Source organism: Ambystoma mexicanum, chromosome 1q, assembly GCF_040938575.1.
Source record: "Ambystoma mexicanum isolate Mex_15411 chromosome 1q, UKY_AmexF1_1, whole genome shotgun sequence".
Lineage (NCBI taxonomy): Eukaryota > Metazoa > Chordata > Amphibia > Caudata > Ambystomatidae > Ambystoma > Ambystoma mexicanum.
In genome coordinates, this window is record NC_090922.1 from 1265779198 (window position 1) to 1265799322 (window position 20125).

At 45.6% G+C, this 20125-nt stretch overlaps 1 protein-coding gene and 1 long non-coding RNA gene across 8 annotated transcripts in view; one reads left to right on the forward strand and one right to left on the reverse strand.

The window, feature by feature from the left end:
• Window positions 1-3039, forward strand: part of LOC138545721 (uncharacterized) — a 94204-nt gene extending 91165 nt beyond the window's left edge. The window contains exon 3 of the long non-coding RNA XR_011290849.1: window positions 1095-3039. This is a non-coding gene — a long non-coding RNA (uncharacterized lncRNA). The remainder of the gene's footprint in view (window positions 1-1094) is intronic.
• MYSM1 (Myb like, SWIRM and MPN domains 1) overlaps window positions 1-20125 on the reverse strand; it is a 1148256-nt gene that overhangs the window by 43582 nt on the left and 1084549 nt on the right. For all 7 annotated transcript variants that reach the window (XM_069642083.1, XM_069642079.1, XM_069642082.1 and 4 more), the window contains one exon: window positions 2493-2550. In XM_069642083.1, the coding sequence (XP_069498184.1) occupies window positions 2493-2550 (58 nt within the window). The remainder of the gene's footprint in view (window positions 1-2492; window positions 2551-20125) is intronic.

A 20125-nucleotide genomic window follows, 5' to 3' on the forward strand; every position in this document is an offset into this window, starting at 1 on the left:
TGCCAAGAAGAAAGAAGAAGAGCGTCTGAAGAAAAAGACTGTTCCTTTTGTGTCACTGATGGTTTTGTTTTGTTGTATGTTTCCTTTTTTATTATTTTGATTACAAAGAAGGGGACAATTCAACCCGAGTAGTTTTAGACCGTTTACAATAAGTTCCATCAAGAATTTATTGCTGTCCCTGGATAGGACAAACAATTGTAGGAGAGTGAATGCTGGTGAGGTTTTTGTTTTTTGTATTTGTTTTTGTAAAATAAATAAAAAGATATAAAAAAAAAAGAGTAGTGGAGAAATATTTCCTTTTTCAATTAAGAGGAGCGTTTGGAGATGACATTTGAGTTCAGTATGGCACAAAGGACAAAATGGGGGGTGAATTTATGAAGAGGGTGGGGCAGGTGAGGGTAAAACCACATATGTGTGTGCTTTTTTGAGCCAACTTTAAAGGCGCGCCCAAGTACAAGAATAAATGAACACAGGTGACACTAAGATACATAAAGGTACCAGGCGCCCCTCTCTAGAAAGAACACGGCATGAAAACTTGTTCTGTGTTTTTTTTTCCACTGTGAGAGTCCGCACCCATCGCTTTTAGCTCAGTGTACTTTTCACAAAGGAGGAATATCCATTTTCATATCAGTCTTTGCCCCGCCCACACGGGCAGTCCAGCACCGAAATGCCAGGCAAACCTCCTTTGAACAAGAGTACCAACAGCAACCCCAGACGCGTGTTTCAGCTTTGTTGGGCCTCATCAGTGAGGTGGAGCTGTGCCTTTCTCAGCACAGTGAGCAAGGGGTCCACACCTGGGTTCCCCCAGGTAACTGTGACCAACACCAAGTTCCTCACTACAATACAAAAAACGTAGCAGGCAACCCTCTCTATAAAGAACATGGTGAACAAGTGACACTAAGGTATGCACAAGAGGGAGGGGAAGCAGTCATTCAATTAAATTAAAGTAGAGGAAATGTAGTAGCAAGAATAGGAGGTAGGAGTAATTTAAAGAAATGAAAGCATTGAAATAGTAATGTTTAGGTTTTAGGAGGAAGTGCTGATAATAAAATGCACTTATTTTCAACAAACTCACCCAGTTTTGTATGTTTCAGATGGACAGAGAACACCTGCCCTTCATGTGACTTCTGCACACGAGCCTACAAGCAAGGAGAAAGGCCCTAACTGGGACCCAGCCAGATGCTCATTGCTGCTAAATTGAAGGAAATAAGAAGAAACAATCCTCTTTATGGACTCCCTCATCCTTATGTCCCCAATTATGTCAATTTCCCCTTCACTAACTATTTTACTCAAGAAGACAATGTGTCCTAAGTGGCCCCTGAATTTACTGCAAATCAGCCCAAGAAAAACAATGTACTGATGAAAGATCTGTGAACTCGATATGAAGAAGAATTGAGAACCCGATGGAAGATGTTCTAACGGACGTTAAGCGAGATGATGACCAGGAAATGAACTGCAGGCAGCTGGCACATGGGACAGGGGGCAATGGAAGTGTTGTGGGGTGCAGAGGAGAATGAATGTGGGTGTATAAATGTATACTTAATAACCTATGACCTACAGGAAAAAAAAGAGGAAAAGAGATCAGAAGAAAAATAAATGAATGTGTGCAGGATCACTTGATGTGCATGTAAATTAATATTCAACTGGATAACAGGGGTGGGAACAAAATGGAAGTAAACAATGGTACTTTCTGGGGATACATAAATAATAGTAGACGGCAAAATGTGCCACACCTTTGGAAAAATAGCTACATATTGATTAGAAGAATATAACATGATTGCAGACACTATTGGTTCTTTAGGAGTGCCTTTCACGATACCTCCCATATTTGAGATGGAGCACTGATTTGAGGGGGTGATTGGGATAGGGATGCATAGGCACATTGTATGTGGGGGAGGGCAAATAACAATTATGTGGTCGAATATATCGACCAGAGGGGGGAATGAAAAGGAGTAGATCCTCCCTATCTCTGGTAATAGGCAGGTGGAAATGTCATTTCGGGCATGTGTCCCGCCCTCCTGTACAACATTGTAAAAGTCAGAAGTACTGTTCATTGGGGCAGCCAGGCTGCCCTTATTATAGCCAGGTACATTAGACAATAGGTGACACTGCACACATTTATTTAAGAAAACACAAAACAAAGGAATGTTTACATTGCACACAACATACAAAATACAGAACACCGCTCCCTCTGACCTACTCAATAGACATTAGAATGATAAATCATAATAAGGCCCATAGCAATAGCAAAAGGATACATTTGTTTCAAAATGAATGCTACATCATGTATTACAAATGCTACAAGCCTCAAAGCCCCATGAAGATTTGGAAGTGTTTAGAAAATAGAAAATAGTGTTAACCAAGGGTTGTATTGTGTCAAACTATTTTTGTAGAACCAGCAGGAATTCTGTAACTAAAAAAGCATACACTAGATCCACATTTCCTTTGACAGAAGGATGAAAACATTATCAATCATTTTTTTTCAAACTTACTTTTTGTAAACAGGTCAGGCCAGAATCTCTGTGAAAGATTTTATTCGTAGGAACACGGCTAGTGAAAAAATTGCACATATGGGAGAGAGAAAAACATTTATTTTACTAACTTTGGGTTGTATTTTGTCAAACATTTGAACAGACATATATAAAAAAGAAAAATTATGATGCGAATATGCACGTTGCAAGCATTTTTTGTATTTATTACTTATTTTGTGATCTTGTTTACAAATAAACCCTTTGACAATACTACATACATATTGAATACAAACTTGACATAACTGTTTGACGAATACAATATTAACTTGTGTACATGAAATATAATCCTTGAAAAGACCGGTAATAACATACAATAATTTATAAATACATCGCTAGTAAAAATATTGTTTTTAGAAAAGCTAAAACCGTGATAAAGAGATTAGCTGTGCTATAAGAATTCTTGTGCAGAATTGCAATCATTTAAAGACAACATTGTGGTCCAAAATGTTCAAGGACTTGTAAGGCCGACTCCTTTGTATGTTTTTGCTTAATTAAATCTAAACTCTTACTGTTGTTTTTATTACTTTTCTTTGAATATGGTCTATTTGTTTATTTATACAATGCTCTCTAACATTCTGGTCTGAAGTATATGCTACAGAAACATTTTACAATAATTACAATTGAAAATTGAATGATCAGCCCTTCTCCGAATAGGGAGACTGAACAAAAATGGAAAAGAAACTAAAGCAAAAAGGAAACAGGAGGGAGGGGGGTTTGGTCCGGGCACCACTGCTTAATCCAGAGTTACATAAGGAGCCAATATACATCCAGCTCATACAAAACAGTAGAATATAGAAATTAATTTCACAATGGAAATGGCCTTTGGAAAACATTGATATAGTGAAGCAAGTTGCTTTAAATAAAATTCAAGTGAAATGAGCAGTGACAGTCATACAATCACTACAAGAGACAAGTTACCAGATCTGCAGGACTAAACTAAGGAATCCTACAAAAACTTTAAAGTTCGCCTGATTTGGAAGTATACAATGCGGTTTCAATAAAGGACGTTTAAGGGAAACAAAGTCTATCAATCACTGACATGGGTTTAAAACTAGAAACCATTGAAACAAATCTGACCAGCAACGAGAAAATAGGACTTGTCAAGAAAGGGAATGTATTTCACATTATTCAACAATTTGTATGCTCTGTAATATGTTATGAAATGTGGTTTTGTATAGCACCTTTATGTAATTTTGGTACCTTGCTGTGCATTCATTTCTCAAGGCTAAAAGAGAACTCTTCAAACCAGAGTAACTGTGCCTGGGGATCAAATGCACTTTTGTTGGTTTTATTTTATATTGTCTGTTAAAATGGATTTCAGAACTCTGACCTAGTGGGCAGAGATTCAGAAGGCCAGCCTAGTTTCTTGGAACAGGTAACCTTCTGGACAAGCCAGAACGATCAAGGTAGCATTGGTGGTGGTCGAGACTAGGTCTCAGGAGGGGTGAAGGTGACTGAAAGACCTCAATGAGCACACAAAGTAAAAGGACACTTACATATCACTTCCAGTGAGGTGTATATATATATATTAAAAATACAAATACATTTATTCAAGACCTTCGAGTTTCAACACAATAGTTATTAACACTAGCACTTTTAAACCAACTCAATCCTACTAAAATACATATATACAAAACCAAGTGGCCTAAAGGGTTAATGCATGAAATGGGTCCACAACCTAGAATAGGGAAGGAAGCAGGTAGTGCAAAGAGTGTTTAGGCAGTTCTGCAGTAGTCACAATCCTAACTGAAAGGCAGTCCAGTCCCTAAGAAGAGGGGAGCCTATTGCAAAAATGTACTTGCAATGCTGGTGCACAGGGTAATGCAGATGGGCGAAAACGGGGTCTCTTGTGGGGTCTGTAGCAGCTCAGGAAGGTGGGTGAGGTGATGCAGAATAGGTTCCCACTATTCGTGGAGGGTCTCCTGCAGAGGGCAGAACAGGTTCCAGGAGTTGGGAATAGTTTGATAGCTCAGGCTATCTCTGGAAAGGAGAGGGACCCTCAGGGGGCACCCGTGCGTACAAATGGATAGATGCGCTAAGAGCCACTGGTAAGGGTAGCAATTACTCACCAACCCCTGGCACACTCCAGACCAAACTTCGGCAGTCTAGTCCAATTTGGTTGCAGGTTCAAATGCGGCAATCTCACAGCTCTGTGGCTTTCAGCGACGAAGTTACAGTGTTGATTCCCAAACGGGCCAGTGGCAATTTCGCCACTCCTGGTGGATGGATCAGGCCAGTTTTACTGTAGCAGGCTGCAGGGCACAGAGGGGCACAGCTGCAATGCACTTGCAAAGTTCGTCACCACGGATGGGCGACACGGTAACTGCGTGTACTCCGGTTCGAGCGCTCTCTCTTTACTCCAGAACTGGGAACGCCAAGTGTACAAAATTCAGTGTGAGTGCCGTGAACACAGAGCTTGCGATGTACCAAGTTTCAAGGGCCTCCTCAAAACGGCAGCGGTATCAGAGCACAGGTCCTGCGCAAGCTGGTCAGCCCACTGGCTGGCCCAGGGACACTTCCGTGAAGGCTTACTTGCAGGGTTTGATGAAGGTGCCGAGACTACTTGGTCCCACTATTGCAATGGGTCGAAGCGTCTTCGCAGACCTTCTAGTTCAATTCGATGCAAAGGGGTACAGTGGGACGACAGTGGCTCAGGGTGCCAAAGCTTCCAGCGGGTCACCAGCAGTCCCATGACTCAGCTTCTTAGTTTCAGGATACTTGGATCCTATCCTTCGTTCAGTGAGTACTTAAAAGATTTACATGCTATGGGTGTTTGGAGCCTTCTCTTATCCAGAATCTCCTTTGCGCCAAAACGAAGAGGGCCCAATGGGAGATCTGCTCAGGCATTCACAGTATACCAGACTCTCTGGCACCCAGGATGTGTATTGGAACTAGACAGTCCAGCCTACATCCTGGAAGCACACACACAAGGCATGTAGAAGCCTGCAAAATCTTGGTGTTTTGTGGGAGAATGCATGCCCAAATAAGGACTGACCCGGGTCGGCTTGACCTGGGGAAGGTGAAGTGGCAAGATGGCCAAAGGACAGGACAAAGAACCTCGTGACATGGCCATTTTGGAGACAGGCCACCTATTTGTGCCAAATGCTGTAAACACGGTTAACATGGCAGAAAAGGGTTAAGAATATGAGAAAAGAAACTGCCACCAGCCCTGTCCAAGGCACATCTGCACTTATCCTAAGAAATCCTTCGAGAGTATCTAGGGCCTTTGGAAATGACAGGAAGACCCAAGTGCACTATACTGTAAGGTACATTGTGCACTTGCAACATTTTGCAGAAAAGCTGCAACATTGACAGGAGGACTGTCAGTAGAGATGTAGTATTTGTCTTCTGTAGAGGAAAAGATCGCAGCAATGCCAGAGTATGTAATGGCTTGCTGTCAGAGTGAGCTTTCCTTTCCCAAAGTTACTTATCTTGATGAGTGTGAAAACTGTCATGCTCAATCGTTTATCAGAAGCAAGAAACCCCTTTATAAAGTTGATCATGTTTATGGTGATAAAAACTCTTGTAGGCAACAGAGGAAGGTTAAAGACGAATCCCAGAACCTTACCATCTAAAGTTCTGATGAACATACATCTCCTCTAAATCAGAGCCATTCATTGAGTCCATCTAAAACTACTTTAAGAGGTTTAATTACAAATACAAATGGAATTAGTACATTTGGAACTAATGTCCAGAGTAAAAGAGGCAATTTGAAATTTTTTGAAAATTTGGGACTTCAAGTCCCACAATGCCCAAAGTACTGGGATGAGGAAGAAGGATGCAGAGGCACTGAATCGAAAACGCAGTCCAGTGATGATAATGACCCACACCTGAGAGGCAATGGGCAGTATAAAGGGCCCCCTCAGGTGCAGGCCATAGAGAGAAGCAGGCGGTGAAGTAATGGTTGTTACTCCATGTTGCAGAGGCAGCAGAAGTTGGAGGAGAGAGGAGATGCCGCAGCCACTGCTAATTGCAAATCGGATGCCAGTTCTGAGAGGGTCTCCACCTATAAAGAACTTGTATATAGAGGCTGCATGGCGGGAAGCGTTGTTGTGGAAAGCTTTCCCCCTTTGGGCTGTGAATGCAGAGGTTGCACTCGGCTGGAAGCGTTAATTTGGAGGCTTCCCCCCTTTGAAGTTGAGCTCTGGTGGCAGGCGAGCACCGGAGTGTTTGTGGAGCTGGGAACGCACCTCTCCCAACCAGCGTGGACCACAGGGAGCGCAGAGGAGCGGGCTGCTGTGTAGAAGAAAGCGGAAGAAGCACAAGTCACTACGGCAGTTGAGTGAGCGGAAGCGCATGTAGCAACCAGTGAGTTCAATGATACTGTTGGACCGCGGAGGGCTCAGAGCGCCCGCTGGCCTTTAGTGATAATTTTGAATGTTGAACTGATGTACAAAAGTTAAAGCGGCTTTGACTTTAAATGTCGAGCAGAAGTACAGAAGATGAAGTGGCACACTGACAATGACTCTGAATTCTGGGCTGCTTCCAAAATGTCAAAGTGGTCAATTAAGAACTTTGGGAACAAATAAGAAGGGTACAATTATACTTATAACAATCCAAGCAATTGCCAGAAACAAGAAGAACAAGTTACTCTCTTACCTGGTAACGTTCTTTCGATGGGATGGTCCGACAACGTATTCCATATCTTTGACAGTAATCACAACAGCTGTGCTGCTTAGGAAAATGTACAGCGTCTGCGTCCTGCGTCGATGACGTCACCTGATGTGATAAGTAGGACGCACGACGCCCGCAGCCTCAGTTGTAGTTTTTTCCCCCAGAACGTGTGACACCAGTCTTCTGCCAGTCAGACACAAGGCCTTGTGGAAACGAAAGCTGCAATCGCATAAGAAATTCTGCAGCGGGGAAGATAGGGAGGGAGCGATATGGAATACGTCGTCGGACCATCCCATCGAAAGAACGTTACCAGGTAAGAGAGTAACTTGTTCTTCGAGGGGATTGGGTCCTCTGACGTATTCTACATCTTTGACAGACCCCCAAAGCAGTACCAAAGCAAGGAGGTGGGAAAAGAATTTAGAACACAAATTTAGCATGCCCAATCAAATTGCGGAATAAAGGACTGCATTGCCAAAGGCCAGATCCTGTCCCGGATGGACTCGAGGGAGTAGTGACGTACAAAAGTATGTACTGAAGCCCAGGTGGCTGCATCACAGATGTTACAAACAGGAACACCCCTCTGTAGGGCAGTAGATGCAGCCATACCCCTGGTAGAATGGGCCCGCAAGCCAGCCGGTGGGTCCTTAGCCGCCAAGCGGTAACACTCGGAGATAGCCAAAATAATCCAAGACAAAGTCTGTTTCGTCACAGCTTGTCCCAAACGCTTTCCAGCGTAACCAATGAAGAGTTGATCGTCCACTCTGACCCGGGACATGCATGAAATATAAAAGCTCAACGCTCTCCTAGGATCAAGCCTATGGAGCCTCTCCTCTTCCTTACCAGGATGCGGAGGAGGATAGAATGCCGGAAGAACAACCTTATGGCCCAAATGAAATTCCGAAACCACATTTGGAAGAAAGGAAGGACGAACTAGAAGGACAACCCTGTCCTTATGAAACACAGTGAAGGGTGGCTTAACTGAAAGTGCCTGTAACTCACTCACTCTGCAAGCGGAAGTAACCGCAACCAAAACCACAGTTTTAAGAGTTAACAGTTTCAAAGGGCAAGAATGCAAAGGCTCAAACGGAGCACCCATAAGAAACTTAAGTACAAGGTTCAAATCCCAACCGAGCACCAGAAAAGGTGACGGAGGGAACACATTAGTGAGACCTTTCAAAAACTGAGAAATTAAAGGAATCTTAAAATAGGAACATTCTTCAGACGAGCGCTTAAATATGGACAGCGCCGCCAGGTAACCTCTTTAATGGTACCCACTTGCAAGCCTCTGTGGGCCAAGGAAAGCAAAAAAGACAGAACCATGGGAATGTCACACTCAAAAGGATCCACATTCATAACTCTGCACCAATCACAGAATTTACACCAACGGTACAGAGACTTTGTTGCCGGCCGTTGGCCGAGAGCAACACCACCAACACGTCTTCATGGAGGTCCCAATCCTTATACCTCAACCTTTCAGAAACCAAGCGTGAAGGTTGAGGGATCTGAATTCTGGATGGAGAATCTGACCCCCCCCCCGTGAGAGCAGATCGTCTCGGTAGGGAAGACGACGTGGAGGGCAGATGGACAAGTCGAGAAGGTCCGGGTACCACGTCCTCTGGGCCCACGCCGGAGCAATGAGGATCATCCGTGAACAGAACCTCCGTAACCTCCGCAGTACTTGCGGGATGACGGGGACTGGAGGAGGAAACACGTACAGCAGTGGGAATGACCACTCCACCACGAACGCGTCTCCTAAGGCTCCTTTTGGAGGAAATTCCCACGAGCAGAACCTTTCGCACTTCCGGTTGACACTGGAGGCGAACAGATCCACTTGAGGGGTCGCCCAAAGGGCGAAGATCTTCAGGAGAATCTCCTGAGCCAGCTCCCACTCGTGAGAGATCGTGCTCTGCCTGCTCAGAGCGTCTGCTGTCTCGTTGTCGTCTCCGGCCAGATGAACAGTCGAGATCGAAACTTCCTGCTGGATGGCCCAGAACTCGAGTGTCATGATCTCTGCTTCCAAAAGATCAGGACTTGCCCGACGCCCTTGGAAGCAGACCCATAACCCCGGTTCCGAGTGCCAGCCAGTCCCAATTGGGACCTTTTGGACCCTGTCCTGGCGCCAGTGGCACCAGGCTCATAAAGATGCCCAGTCCCAGCGCTGGAAGCGCCGGGCTCATAATGCTTGGGTGGACTTACCTGCAGCAGACCATGCTGCTTACTTACCTGTCAGTTGAACCCCTGATCCTCTTCTGTTTGGGACTACTTTTCCTGTTGGGTGGGGCAGGAGCCACTCCCTAGGTTCAGAACACTGGAACTCTTCTGGAAAGCAGGAACTCTTTTCTTACCTAGGCGTGGCTGTGGAAGGAGACACCTAAGCACTACAGGAGGCTATTTAAACCACACCCGATGGATGAATCTTGCTTTGCGTTATTCTGCATTCTCTGCAGCAGAACGCTCATCGTGTCTTCTGCTTCTGATCCTGGGCCTAAGGGAACAAAGGCTTACCATCCTGGAATCCAGTCTTCAGCAGCACCTGTAAAGACAAAGAAAGAACAGGTTAGCACTATGGTGGTCTTCAGTGGCAGCGCATCTCTTACCTGGTCCATCGGCTGTCACCAATGCCTCGTGCTGCATTCCGGCATCTGAAAGACAAAGGCTTACCTACTCTTCGCATGCTCCGGAGGTCTTCGCACTGCATTCCGGCATCTGAAAGACAAAAGCTTACCAGATCTTCGCACGCTCCGGAGGCCTTCGGCGCTGCATCCCGCATCTGAAAGACAAAAGAAGGTGCGTTTAAAGACATTGGGCAACTTTATTACTCACGTGCCATTACTCCTTCCCACGCCGAATCCAGTGGGTATTCTAGCACCCTTCAGCTTCTCTAAAGCTCCGAACTTGACCCTGCAAGATAAAAGGGACAGTTAGGGCGCATCGTGAAGCAGGCTACAAGCGCTTACTTACGTGCTTCCAGGCGCTTCTATTCCTCACGCGGGTTCGATCCTCAACTCTCATCAGCCCGCCATCCGCCATCGCCGGAACCCTGCAAAACAAGAGATATCATTACAAAAGACTTTTAAGACATTTGAAGTGCCCAGAACTTACCGTTCGTGCAGTTAACGACGGACAGCAGTCCTCTGAGGTCAAGAGGCCTGCACCCTTATCCAGTGAAGAAACTGGTTACGGCACCCTGCCCCGAGGCAGATGGAGAGCTCGGCGTTCACTTACCTAAGGTGAGGGCGTTAACCTTTGGGGTTCTCCAGGAGAAGAGAAAGGGAGGAGGAGAGAGGCACCCAATAACCCCAGTTCATTAATCCCATATTTTCTATCTGCAGACATCTTACTCTTCGAGTCAGACATACAGTGCACAGAGGTCCAGCCCAAAGAGCCAACCGTGTGTTACACATCACCTTTGAAGATACGGCATTCACCCAGTCAAGACCGGCGCCTCTGCGGGAATCAGGTGACCGTTACATCGAGATGCATCGCCTCCCTGCACATAGGAAGTGACCCTGCCCCCCCCCCCTTTTGTTGAGGTAGTGCATGGCCACCGTGTTGTCCGTTAGAATCATGAGTCGGAGTCCGGACGTGGGGTTGAAGACGAGGTAGACATCGTCACGAACAGGCTTTTCACAAAAACCGAACAGGTTCAAAGAATCGAGAAGAATACAACAGAAACTCCAAAGAGTCGAGGCGTACCGAGATTCACGAAGCGAACACGTTCGCGGAAAAAACGGAACTGAGGCTATGGGCGTCGTGCATCCTACTTATCAAATCGGGTGACGTTGGCCGTCAGAGGAGGTCCTCGGGTGGTCGGCGCATTGACGTCATTGACGCAGGATGCAGAAAATTTTCCGAAGCAGCACAGCTGTGGTGATTACTGTCAAAGATATGGAATACGTCGGAGGACCCAATCCCCTCGAAAGCAATATTACGAGCAAGGAACAGGAACCAGTATTGCCAAGCCAAAAGAGGGAAATATTAGAACCAGTTGATGAAAACCATAATTGCCAAAGTCACGGGAGGGCAATTCAGAAACTAGTTGGGTATAACCCTTGTTGCCAGAGAGAGAAAGAGGCAAAAGTTGCAAAAGAAGCAAACAAGCATGGTCTTAGCCAAAGAACAGCAAGCGAGAGAAAAAGCCATTATCAGCACTTGGTTAATAGAAACGTGGGTAGACGAGAGGAAGAACTGCTCTCCTGATAGAAAATATTATATTCTAAATTGCTTGTGTCAAAACACTTTTCAAAGTTGTCTGAAGCAAACTGTACCACAGAAGTACTTGTAGTAGTGTTAGTAGTTTCATTAGTCCTGGCAGGCGAGCATACCAGGACAAAGGAGCTTGTAGTAGAAGACCTGCCAGTGTACCAGGTAGTAGTAATTCAAGTACTGTGGTGTGGTTAATAGAATTGACGAATAGGCATGACCGCTTGTTAACTGTTGTGTAATCAACTTGCTGATGCAAATATTTAATGTGAACTGTTGTGGAAACATCCTGGCAAAGGTATTACTGTTGATGCAGATGAGCTGTTCAAGTGTTCCGGTTTTCTAAGAAGTTATGTGGAACTATCTGCTACCAGTGGAGAAAGAAAGACTACTTGAATCTTTTGAACTGTTGGTTAAAGTTCAAGAGAGAGACTTTTGGAGTAAGAAGACCTTCATAATTAGAACTTTTGTTGCAAGACGGAACTTTCCTAATTTTGAACTGCTGGTTGAATATCCTGTTTAAATCTGGGGAAGGGGAACTCAACCAGGTTACAAGGAGAAACAGTTATTAGGGTTTTGAACATAAAGGTTAATTCTCTTATATTTGAAATGCCATATATGACCTTGTTATGTTTATTGTATGTACAAGTGTGAGGGACAGATTCCTTTTGTTAGAGTGTTTCCTTTTGTTTATTTTGATAGGCAGGGAAATCCTTGTCAGAGTAGGAATAAGTGAGGCGTTTGGCAAAAACGATTTGGAGTTAATAAAATGGTTTCTTATGAAAAACCTAAGCAAAGTTGTCCACCTCACATTTATGACCCCTCGCTATTCCCTGTAAACATTTTAAATTAAATCCAGAGAGCGGATGCAAATTTGATTTTAAAAAAGCGGAAATTAACACATGTTTCGGAAAGTCCTCTTGTAAAGATAAATTTTCAGAACTAACCCTGTGCAAGTGTACTGAGAGGCCAACCTAGCTAGTGAATACTATATTTGACGCTAGGTTCGGCCAAACTTTAGGAAGGGACAGACTGAGCAGTAAGACAGACTTCAGGAGGTATGGGGTACCTAATTGCAGTAAACCACACACAAAGCACATTTTAGTGTACATGCAGAGGTACAGCAATCTAATTTATTAGGCTTTAGCACTTACATACACATATGTGCACAGTTGGTAGACTCAAAGTGAAACCACCTACACTTTGCACTTACACCTGTAAAAGTAGAAGTACAAGTTAGGCCAATCCCATACTGTTATGAGATAAGCGGGGAAATTATGGTGACTTTAAAATAGAGTGGGTACAGGGGAGAGGGACTATTCCGACATTGTGAAGATCTGTAGGAGAGATCACCACCTGTTCCTATTGGATAGATTAAAGAGGAAGAGCAATTTAAGGGCTTCAGAAGGAAACGCTACTGTTCCAGAGGATAACTCCTGTCCACAATGGAACCTGCAGAACAAACCGGATGAGACGCCACTGTGGTTTGGGAAGGTATCAAAATATATGAATTTAACTCTCACTGCATGTAAAATAAAGTGAGATGTCAATTCTATCCAACTTCAAATACCTTTCAGAGTTGTGGAAGGAATGGTACAGATAGCACTTCTGTACATTTCAGTGTGCTGCTCTCGGAAAATCACAACACAAGTAAAGTTGACCCAGTGTCTTTTCACAGGCATAGTTGCAAATTAAACCATGAATCAATCATGATGTGTTATAGCATGACAGAGTTACTGATAATTTGCAGCCTGTGGAGGACATAGTTTGTTAGGTAAGATTTTCACAGAACTGGTCAATCTTCCAGACCTGGGCAACCTTAGAACTTTTTTCTTTGCTAGTGGGGTATTTTACACTTTTTATGGGTATCTTTTTTGAGTCTCTTTTTAAAGTTATCCTCTAACAACTTATTGGCAATAAGTGCCTATTGTTGCTGGTTTGCCCAAGGGGCTCCCCTTTTAAACTTTCTTTTGCTAACCTTGAGAGAACTACAGTTTTCATGGGTAGAAGGGATCTTTGGATCTCTTTTACATTTTATTTTGTGAAACCAGCACACCCCACCTTATGTGGAGTGCCGGGGAGATACCATGTATCCCCTTTCACATTAAAACTGTAACAATTATGTTACAGGGACAAGCATACCTTCAATTGCTGGTGGCAGTGATACCTTGTATTAATTTGGTACACCCTTACCGCGGGCTGTGTGCACAGCTGCAGTAAAGGCACCTAAGGGTGCTCACTTTACCAAAAGGGCCCCCATCTTCTTTTTTCGCCATTTTAGTGTTTCCTGTTCCTTCTCCCGACATCCAGGGCAGGAAATCCCTTTGTGTGATTTTTATATTTGCCGGGAGTCCCCTGACTCCCCGCCCAGGATCCAGTCTGTCTGTGAGGGCAGGAAGCTAGGGAGAAGTCCAAAACTCCACAGCCCTTTGTCTTCCTCCTTGCCTGAATGGGGACAAATCCCAGTGGGGGGGCTGGCTGTCCTGATTGGACAACCAGACCGACCTTTCTTGTAAAATGCGGGGAGACAATGCAGAGGTTGTGATGTAGTTCCTGTTAAATAATGCGAACCTGGAAGCTGAAGAGTAGTCGACCACTGGAACCGAAACCAAAGAGGATGATGAAGGAAAAGCAGCTGAGAGGATTTCCAGTGACCGGAGAGCCTGACGTAGCCCTTCCTTCCAATCGACCTGGGGACTCCGATACCGACGGCCCTGACCCAGAGCCTGGTGAGACCCACTAGCCTCCAGAGGACCTGCATTTTGAGTGCTCCCAGGCATTGCTGCCACCATGCGTTGATGCAATACCCCAATACCCTGGGACCTCAAGCCACTGTGCGGTGCACGATCTTCCGAATCCCGCTGAAACTTCGAGGGCCTCCTGGTGGATCTCCAGAGACACAAATCGAGTCCGAAAAGTCATCCGCTCAACAGATTGCTGGACCTTTGTAACAACAAGAATCCAACCGCGATTTTCTGTCGTCTTCTGTGCTCATTGAAAAGTTGCCAAATCCGCAGAAACGCATTCAGACACGAGGAAAACCTTGCCTAGAGCCTTCTTCATCAATCCCTGCTGCACAGTTCCTTCTGAGGTCTTGGTTTCAGTCACCATGACAAGGAATCCACTGACCGGGTAATTGGCTGCAGTCCCTGAAGTCGACCCGATGCAAAATCTTCTTCAATGCTGATGTACTGTGTTGGCTTGGGTACATACTTACCTCAAATCTCTTAGGATTTCTGTGTACTGTGGGGTGGTTTCTGTGATGGGGCGGCCTCTCATCCAGTGCACCCAGTCCCACTGCTAGAATCCTGCTAGGGTGTCTTCTGCAAAGCCCCTGGACCCTCTTCTAATGTTAAAGTAAAGTACTCACCTGTTTGCCCAGTCTTCCTAAGGAACACTGACTTTTGCTACTTAAGAGCCTATCCTGACACTGCCTGTTGGACACTAGATCCCAGTGACCCCCTTCTGCCACTGAGAACACTCATGCTCCAAGAATAAGGGAAAGACTTTTAAGGGATTGGGCCTTTTGCCTAGAAAAGAAAATAAGCGTTTAAAAGTTACTTACTTGTAAAGAGTTGGTTGGTAACTGTAACTCTAAGAGTGAACAGCTACAAAAGTTCTTACTTAACTAGGATGTGAGATGCACTATTCTCAAAAGTATGGTTAACATCTTTCCTTCCCTAGAAACTGTTTTGCCATTCTAATAGAAAGTAGATGTGAAGGTATATTACTCACCTGTGATTAGGTTGTGCCTCTTCCCAGAAGTAATGTGTTTGTTTCACCAGATTATTTCTGCAAGGTAAATGTATGAGTGTCCCCCAACTGGGTCTTGCTTCCCCTGACTTGCTGTTAGCCTGTCCAGAATAAGTCTGCATTAGGTTGATGCCTACCTAGAATAACTTTTGAGTCATTCAGTAAAGTGTAACATTGGGTTTTACTTTCCCTGTGCTATCTAACCCAGAGTCTGTGGTTCTAACTGTCCCTTATAAGTCATACATCAGTTACTGTTATAGCCGGGAAAGATCTAACCTCGACTCCTTGTGAGATTAAAAAAGTATATGGGTTTTACTTACATTGAGTTAGCTGTGTGCCATCCAAAAATAAATTACTGCTTATCTCAATCTGTGTTTCACTGATCTCAAAAACACCTGTAATTGAATATTACAGTCTTAGGTTTCACTCACCTAGTATAACTGTGTTATCACAAAAGTAGTTATAAGTTTTTACTGTACCCGGAAAAAGTGTTCCACTTTTCACAAAAATATATTGTCCAGTTGACTGATTTTATGATTTGTACTGAGAGTCACTGTACAACTGGTAGAGTCTACTGCCCTTGCATTACTGAATGCAATTGTGAAAGTAACCATTGGTTTTTAGTCCCTAAGAATAGGTGTGACCAATACTGAATGTGTATGAAAAGGTTTTGACTTCCCTAGAACTATTGTTAGGTGTTCCAAAAAAGGTTTATGCTTTGGTCTGTGCACCTTCAAGCATAGTGTTGTGTTTTGATAATTGTGATTACATATGATGTGTGATAGTACTTATTTAGCCCTGGAATTATCTGGGCCTACCTGTATTTAAATACATCATTTATTTTTACATAAATAGTGTTTCAGTGTTTCTTTGGACCATTTGTATTACAATTTAATTTGTGGTTATTCTACAGCCCCTCTCTCCCTCCTAAGATAAGCCTGGCTGCTCTGTCTACGCTACCATGTACTCGGGTGGTACAGCCTTATACTAAGAGTGGAGTCTTGTACTGCCTCAGTTGAATGGTTTTGATGAAGTTAGTAGCACTTCAGAAAAACTGTCCTAACAAAGTTTACAGGAGTCATTAATATTCCCATAATAATAGTGTGAATGTAAATCTAATGCAACCCCTCATTCTGAAATTGCAACGTGAGATGCCTATATGATTTGAAAGGGGAGGGGTATTTATATGTGTTCAATAGAATCAGGAAAACATTTATTTCTCAGGCTAAGTTAAAATAGTCTGTGCATTCTAAACTAAAAATATTCCTTCTCTAACCCAAAACCTGTAGAATTCCAAATACCAGTTAAGTACCTGAGAGGGGAGGTGGAAGTCTTAAAATCCTCCGTAGAACAAGCTTTGGTGAAGCCAATATGTTGGTAGAAGCTGTAGAATTAAATCACCTTTGAAGTTGATAAGTAGCAGTTTTAGGCGTATTCTGTCAATCCCACCACACTATGGTTACTCTGGAGGGTGATCCTCGACTGAAGTCTACCGATCACAGCCAGGCAAGACAGAGTTAGGGTGTTGACTTTCTGCCCCCTATGGTGGGAGGATGGGCTTAAAATAGGTAAGTTCACTCACAACCCCTTACTATGATCACCTAAGGTACTCCGAATCACTATGAATACTAACTTCTGACATTGGTCCCGTTCATGGAGGTCAGGGGATCACATGTGCAGTGTTGGCATTGGGATTGAAACCACCTAAGCACCAGTTACTGGCTACAGTATGACGGTTTATACAGACTTATAGCTGGACATAGCAGTACTTCACGACAGCAGCCACCAGAGGTCTCCCGATGTGAAGCAACCTTCAGAATATGGAAGAGCTAAGCAGCAGCACAGAAAACCCCAGTGAGGGGGCGGTAGGAATGGTTCATGGCAAGGAGGAAGAATCAGCTGCAGAAAGGCCCCTTTTGTGCAGGAGAGAAGCAACAGCAGGAGAGACTGTCTTAGGCCACAAAGGCATCATCCTGCACCATACCAAGAAGCGGGATGGCCTTGCAGAGGCTGATCTGCCCGAATAACAGACCTGGGACACTCCCAACGGCAGCTTCTCGTGCAGACATCAGGACAGACTTGTTCAATCAGTCCAAAGATCGAAGCACCAGGGAGGGTCTTCTAGAATAAGCAAAAGAAGCAGGACAATATCTTTGGTAATGCAAATTGCCTTTCAGAGGCTGGTCCCGGGACACCTCCGACGGCATGCTTCTCGTGTAGTGGTCAGGACTAGTTGGTCCCACAAGTCCAAAGGTCGAAGCACCAGCACAAGTCTTCTGGGATTGCAGCAAGAGCAGCAGGGCTTTCCCGGGAGCTGACTTTGGCAACATTGGTTGTTTGTGGCAGCAGTCTTCGGCACAGGTTCCTTTTCTTCAGGGGTCTTAGCTACACTGGTCTATTTATGAAAACCCTGCAGGGCGCCTCAAATCCCAAGTTCGGGTTGGAGGCTTTCCAGTTCACCAATGGCAACAAATTATAAGTTACTCACCATAGTGACTAACGTATTCTTAGTCCTTAGTCCCCTTTCCTCCTTACTGCATGGGCGTCCCTTCCAATGGACGGGAGACAGAACCTTTTTCACCAGAAAAAAACCTTCTTCCCCTTTAAATTTAGAGCCGCGCAGGGGTGCGGCTCAGGGAGCATGGGCTGCTCCGACTCCGCTCTCCGGCACCACACCTCAGTCCCCATTGACAATAGATTTAACATTGCCTAATGACACCAGTATTATTAGGGGGGAGGTTGGTGGGATGTATGGAGGAAAGAGGACTAAGTACTACGGTGAGTAACTTATAATCACTCTTACGTTCCGTCCCCTTTCTTCCATACTGCATGGGCGATTACAACTGAATGTAGCCCCAGGGTAGAGAGGAGCCCCCCCTTTAAGCATATACTTTCCAGAGAACCGCCTGTCCGAAAGCCGCATCAGATCTAGAGCCGGCATCCAAACAGTAATGCTTGCAGAAAGCAGAGGGAGTGGCCCAAGTGGCCGCCCTGCTTATGACTTGCCTAGGGACATGGCGCTGGAATGCGATGGCCGTTGCCTTGGCCCTGACTGCGTTGGCATGTATGTTGGCCGGGAGCGGCTTGTGCTGGCCCTCATACGCTTCTTTGATGGCAGAGACAATCCAGCGGATATGGAAGCCTTGGAGGCCTGATAGCCTGGTCTTGAGCCTCAAAAAGTGACAAACAGGGCGTCCGATTTGAGGAAGCCCTTGGTCCGGTCCAAGTAAAATTTCAGGGCACGCTCGACATCCAGGCAGTGCAGCACTCTCTGTGCTTCGTCCTTGGGATCGGGGAAAAAACATAGGAAGTACTATTTCCTCATTCAGGTGGAAAGCAGACGGCACCGTGGGCAGAAATGCTGGGTGTTTCCACAGGACTACTTTGTCCTTGTGAAAGGAAGTATATGGTTCCGAGGCGACCAGCGCCTGGATTTGGCTGACTCTACGAGCCGAGGTGAGGCCGACTAGTAAGGCCGTCTTGTGGGTGACCCGCCTGATATCCGGGGACGCCATTGGTTTGAACGGTTTGTGCGCCAGGGCGCCCAAGACTATGTCAAGGTCCCACACAGGGTGCGTCCGCTTGACGGGCGGGTAGAGCCTTGCAAATCCCGTCAGATGTTTCTTGACAATAGGATTGGAGGAGGAGAAGATGCCTTCCTCCGAGTTCCTGTAAGCTCCGATGGCTGCGAGGTTTGTGCGGCAGGTGTCAACCTTCACGCCAGAGTGGGCGAAGTCGTCGCTAGGGGATCGATTTTTTTGGAGCCTGCCAAGTGGCAGAATCTGGTCAATTTGCACTGGGCCCTGGTAGCCTTGCTCCTAGCAGCCTGTATGATCTCAAGATTAGGCTGTGAGAGGCTGAGGTGCCGCAGCGTTACCTGCCCAGGTACCACGCTGTGAGGGCTAGTTTCTGTGGTGCGGGGTGGATGACTGTGATGCTGGAAATGCATCGGAGGGACAGGGCCTCCATATCCTTGTCCTTTACTGCCTTTTTATCGTGTGTTCTGTCGTGTTTTCCGTGCAGGAGTTCATGTGGGACTCCTAGCGGTGCAGCTCTCTCTCTTTTGGTTTGGTGAACAGACCCGTGGGATACCCTTACAGCATCCTGTAACAACCCTGTGCCCCTAGTGAATGTTTTTGGGCACCTGTGGATGGCCCGCAGTGCAGGGTATGGGCTGGTGGCAGCTCCATGCTGAATTTGACCGGTGCGCTGAGTATCCTCCATCTTGGGATACCCAGGCCCTTCCATTGGAATCAGTTGATTCCTGATGGAAAACAAGATGGCCCCTGTGGCCTCTTGCTTTCTATTACCTATTACCTTGTTTTCCCAAAGTCCTGGGAAGCCCTGACTCTGTCCCTTCACCCTGACTGGCTGTTGGGTGGATGTTCCATATATGGTGTTGTTGTGAAGTCCAGTCCAGACTGACTGGAGCCTTCCCAGTGACTGTATGTTGTGGGTACCTCCTGTGGGTGGAACCTGGGTGAATGGAGTGTGTGACCAATATGCACTTCTTGTTGTGGCTGTCTGGTTTCTGGTATGAGAGACAAAGACTGAGACAGCCCTGCCCGAAACTGGCCTGAATGCAGTGTGTAGTGTTGAATGGCTGGGTACTCGTCCCAATCCACATTCCTTGTTGTGAGTGTCTGAGAGGGAGGAGGATGGCCTGAATGCACTGCGTGCCTGATTGGCTGACTGACTGCATGAACACCCTTCTGTATGATTGGCTGCTGAGAGTGACCCAGCCGTGTGGATGAGAGACGAGATAGTATATCTGGGGACCTCTCACCACTGGAAATTGTTCAGAAGCTGTGTCTACACTTTAAGAGTAACTGGAACTGCTGATCCTCGACGCCCAGCTGGAAGACGAAGACTTGCTGTTGCATTTGCTTCGACCTGATCTGAAAGCTGCCCAACTCGTCAAGGACTGATCTGAAAGAGGACCTGGTAAGGCGCCCTCTTCCCGTGCTCCGAGGGACCATCGAGCACCGCTAACCTTCGCCGAAGCTCCCTGGAAGTCAGACCCT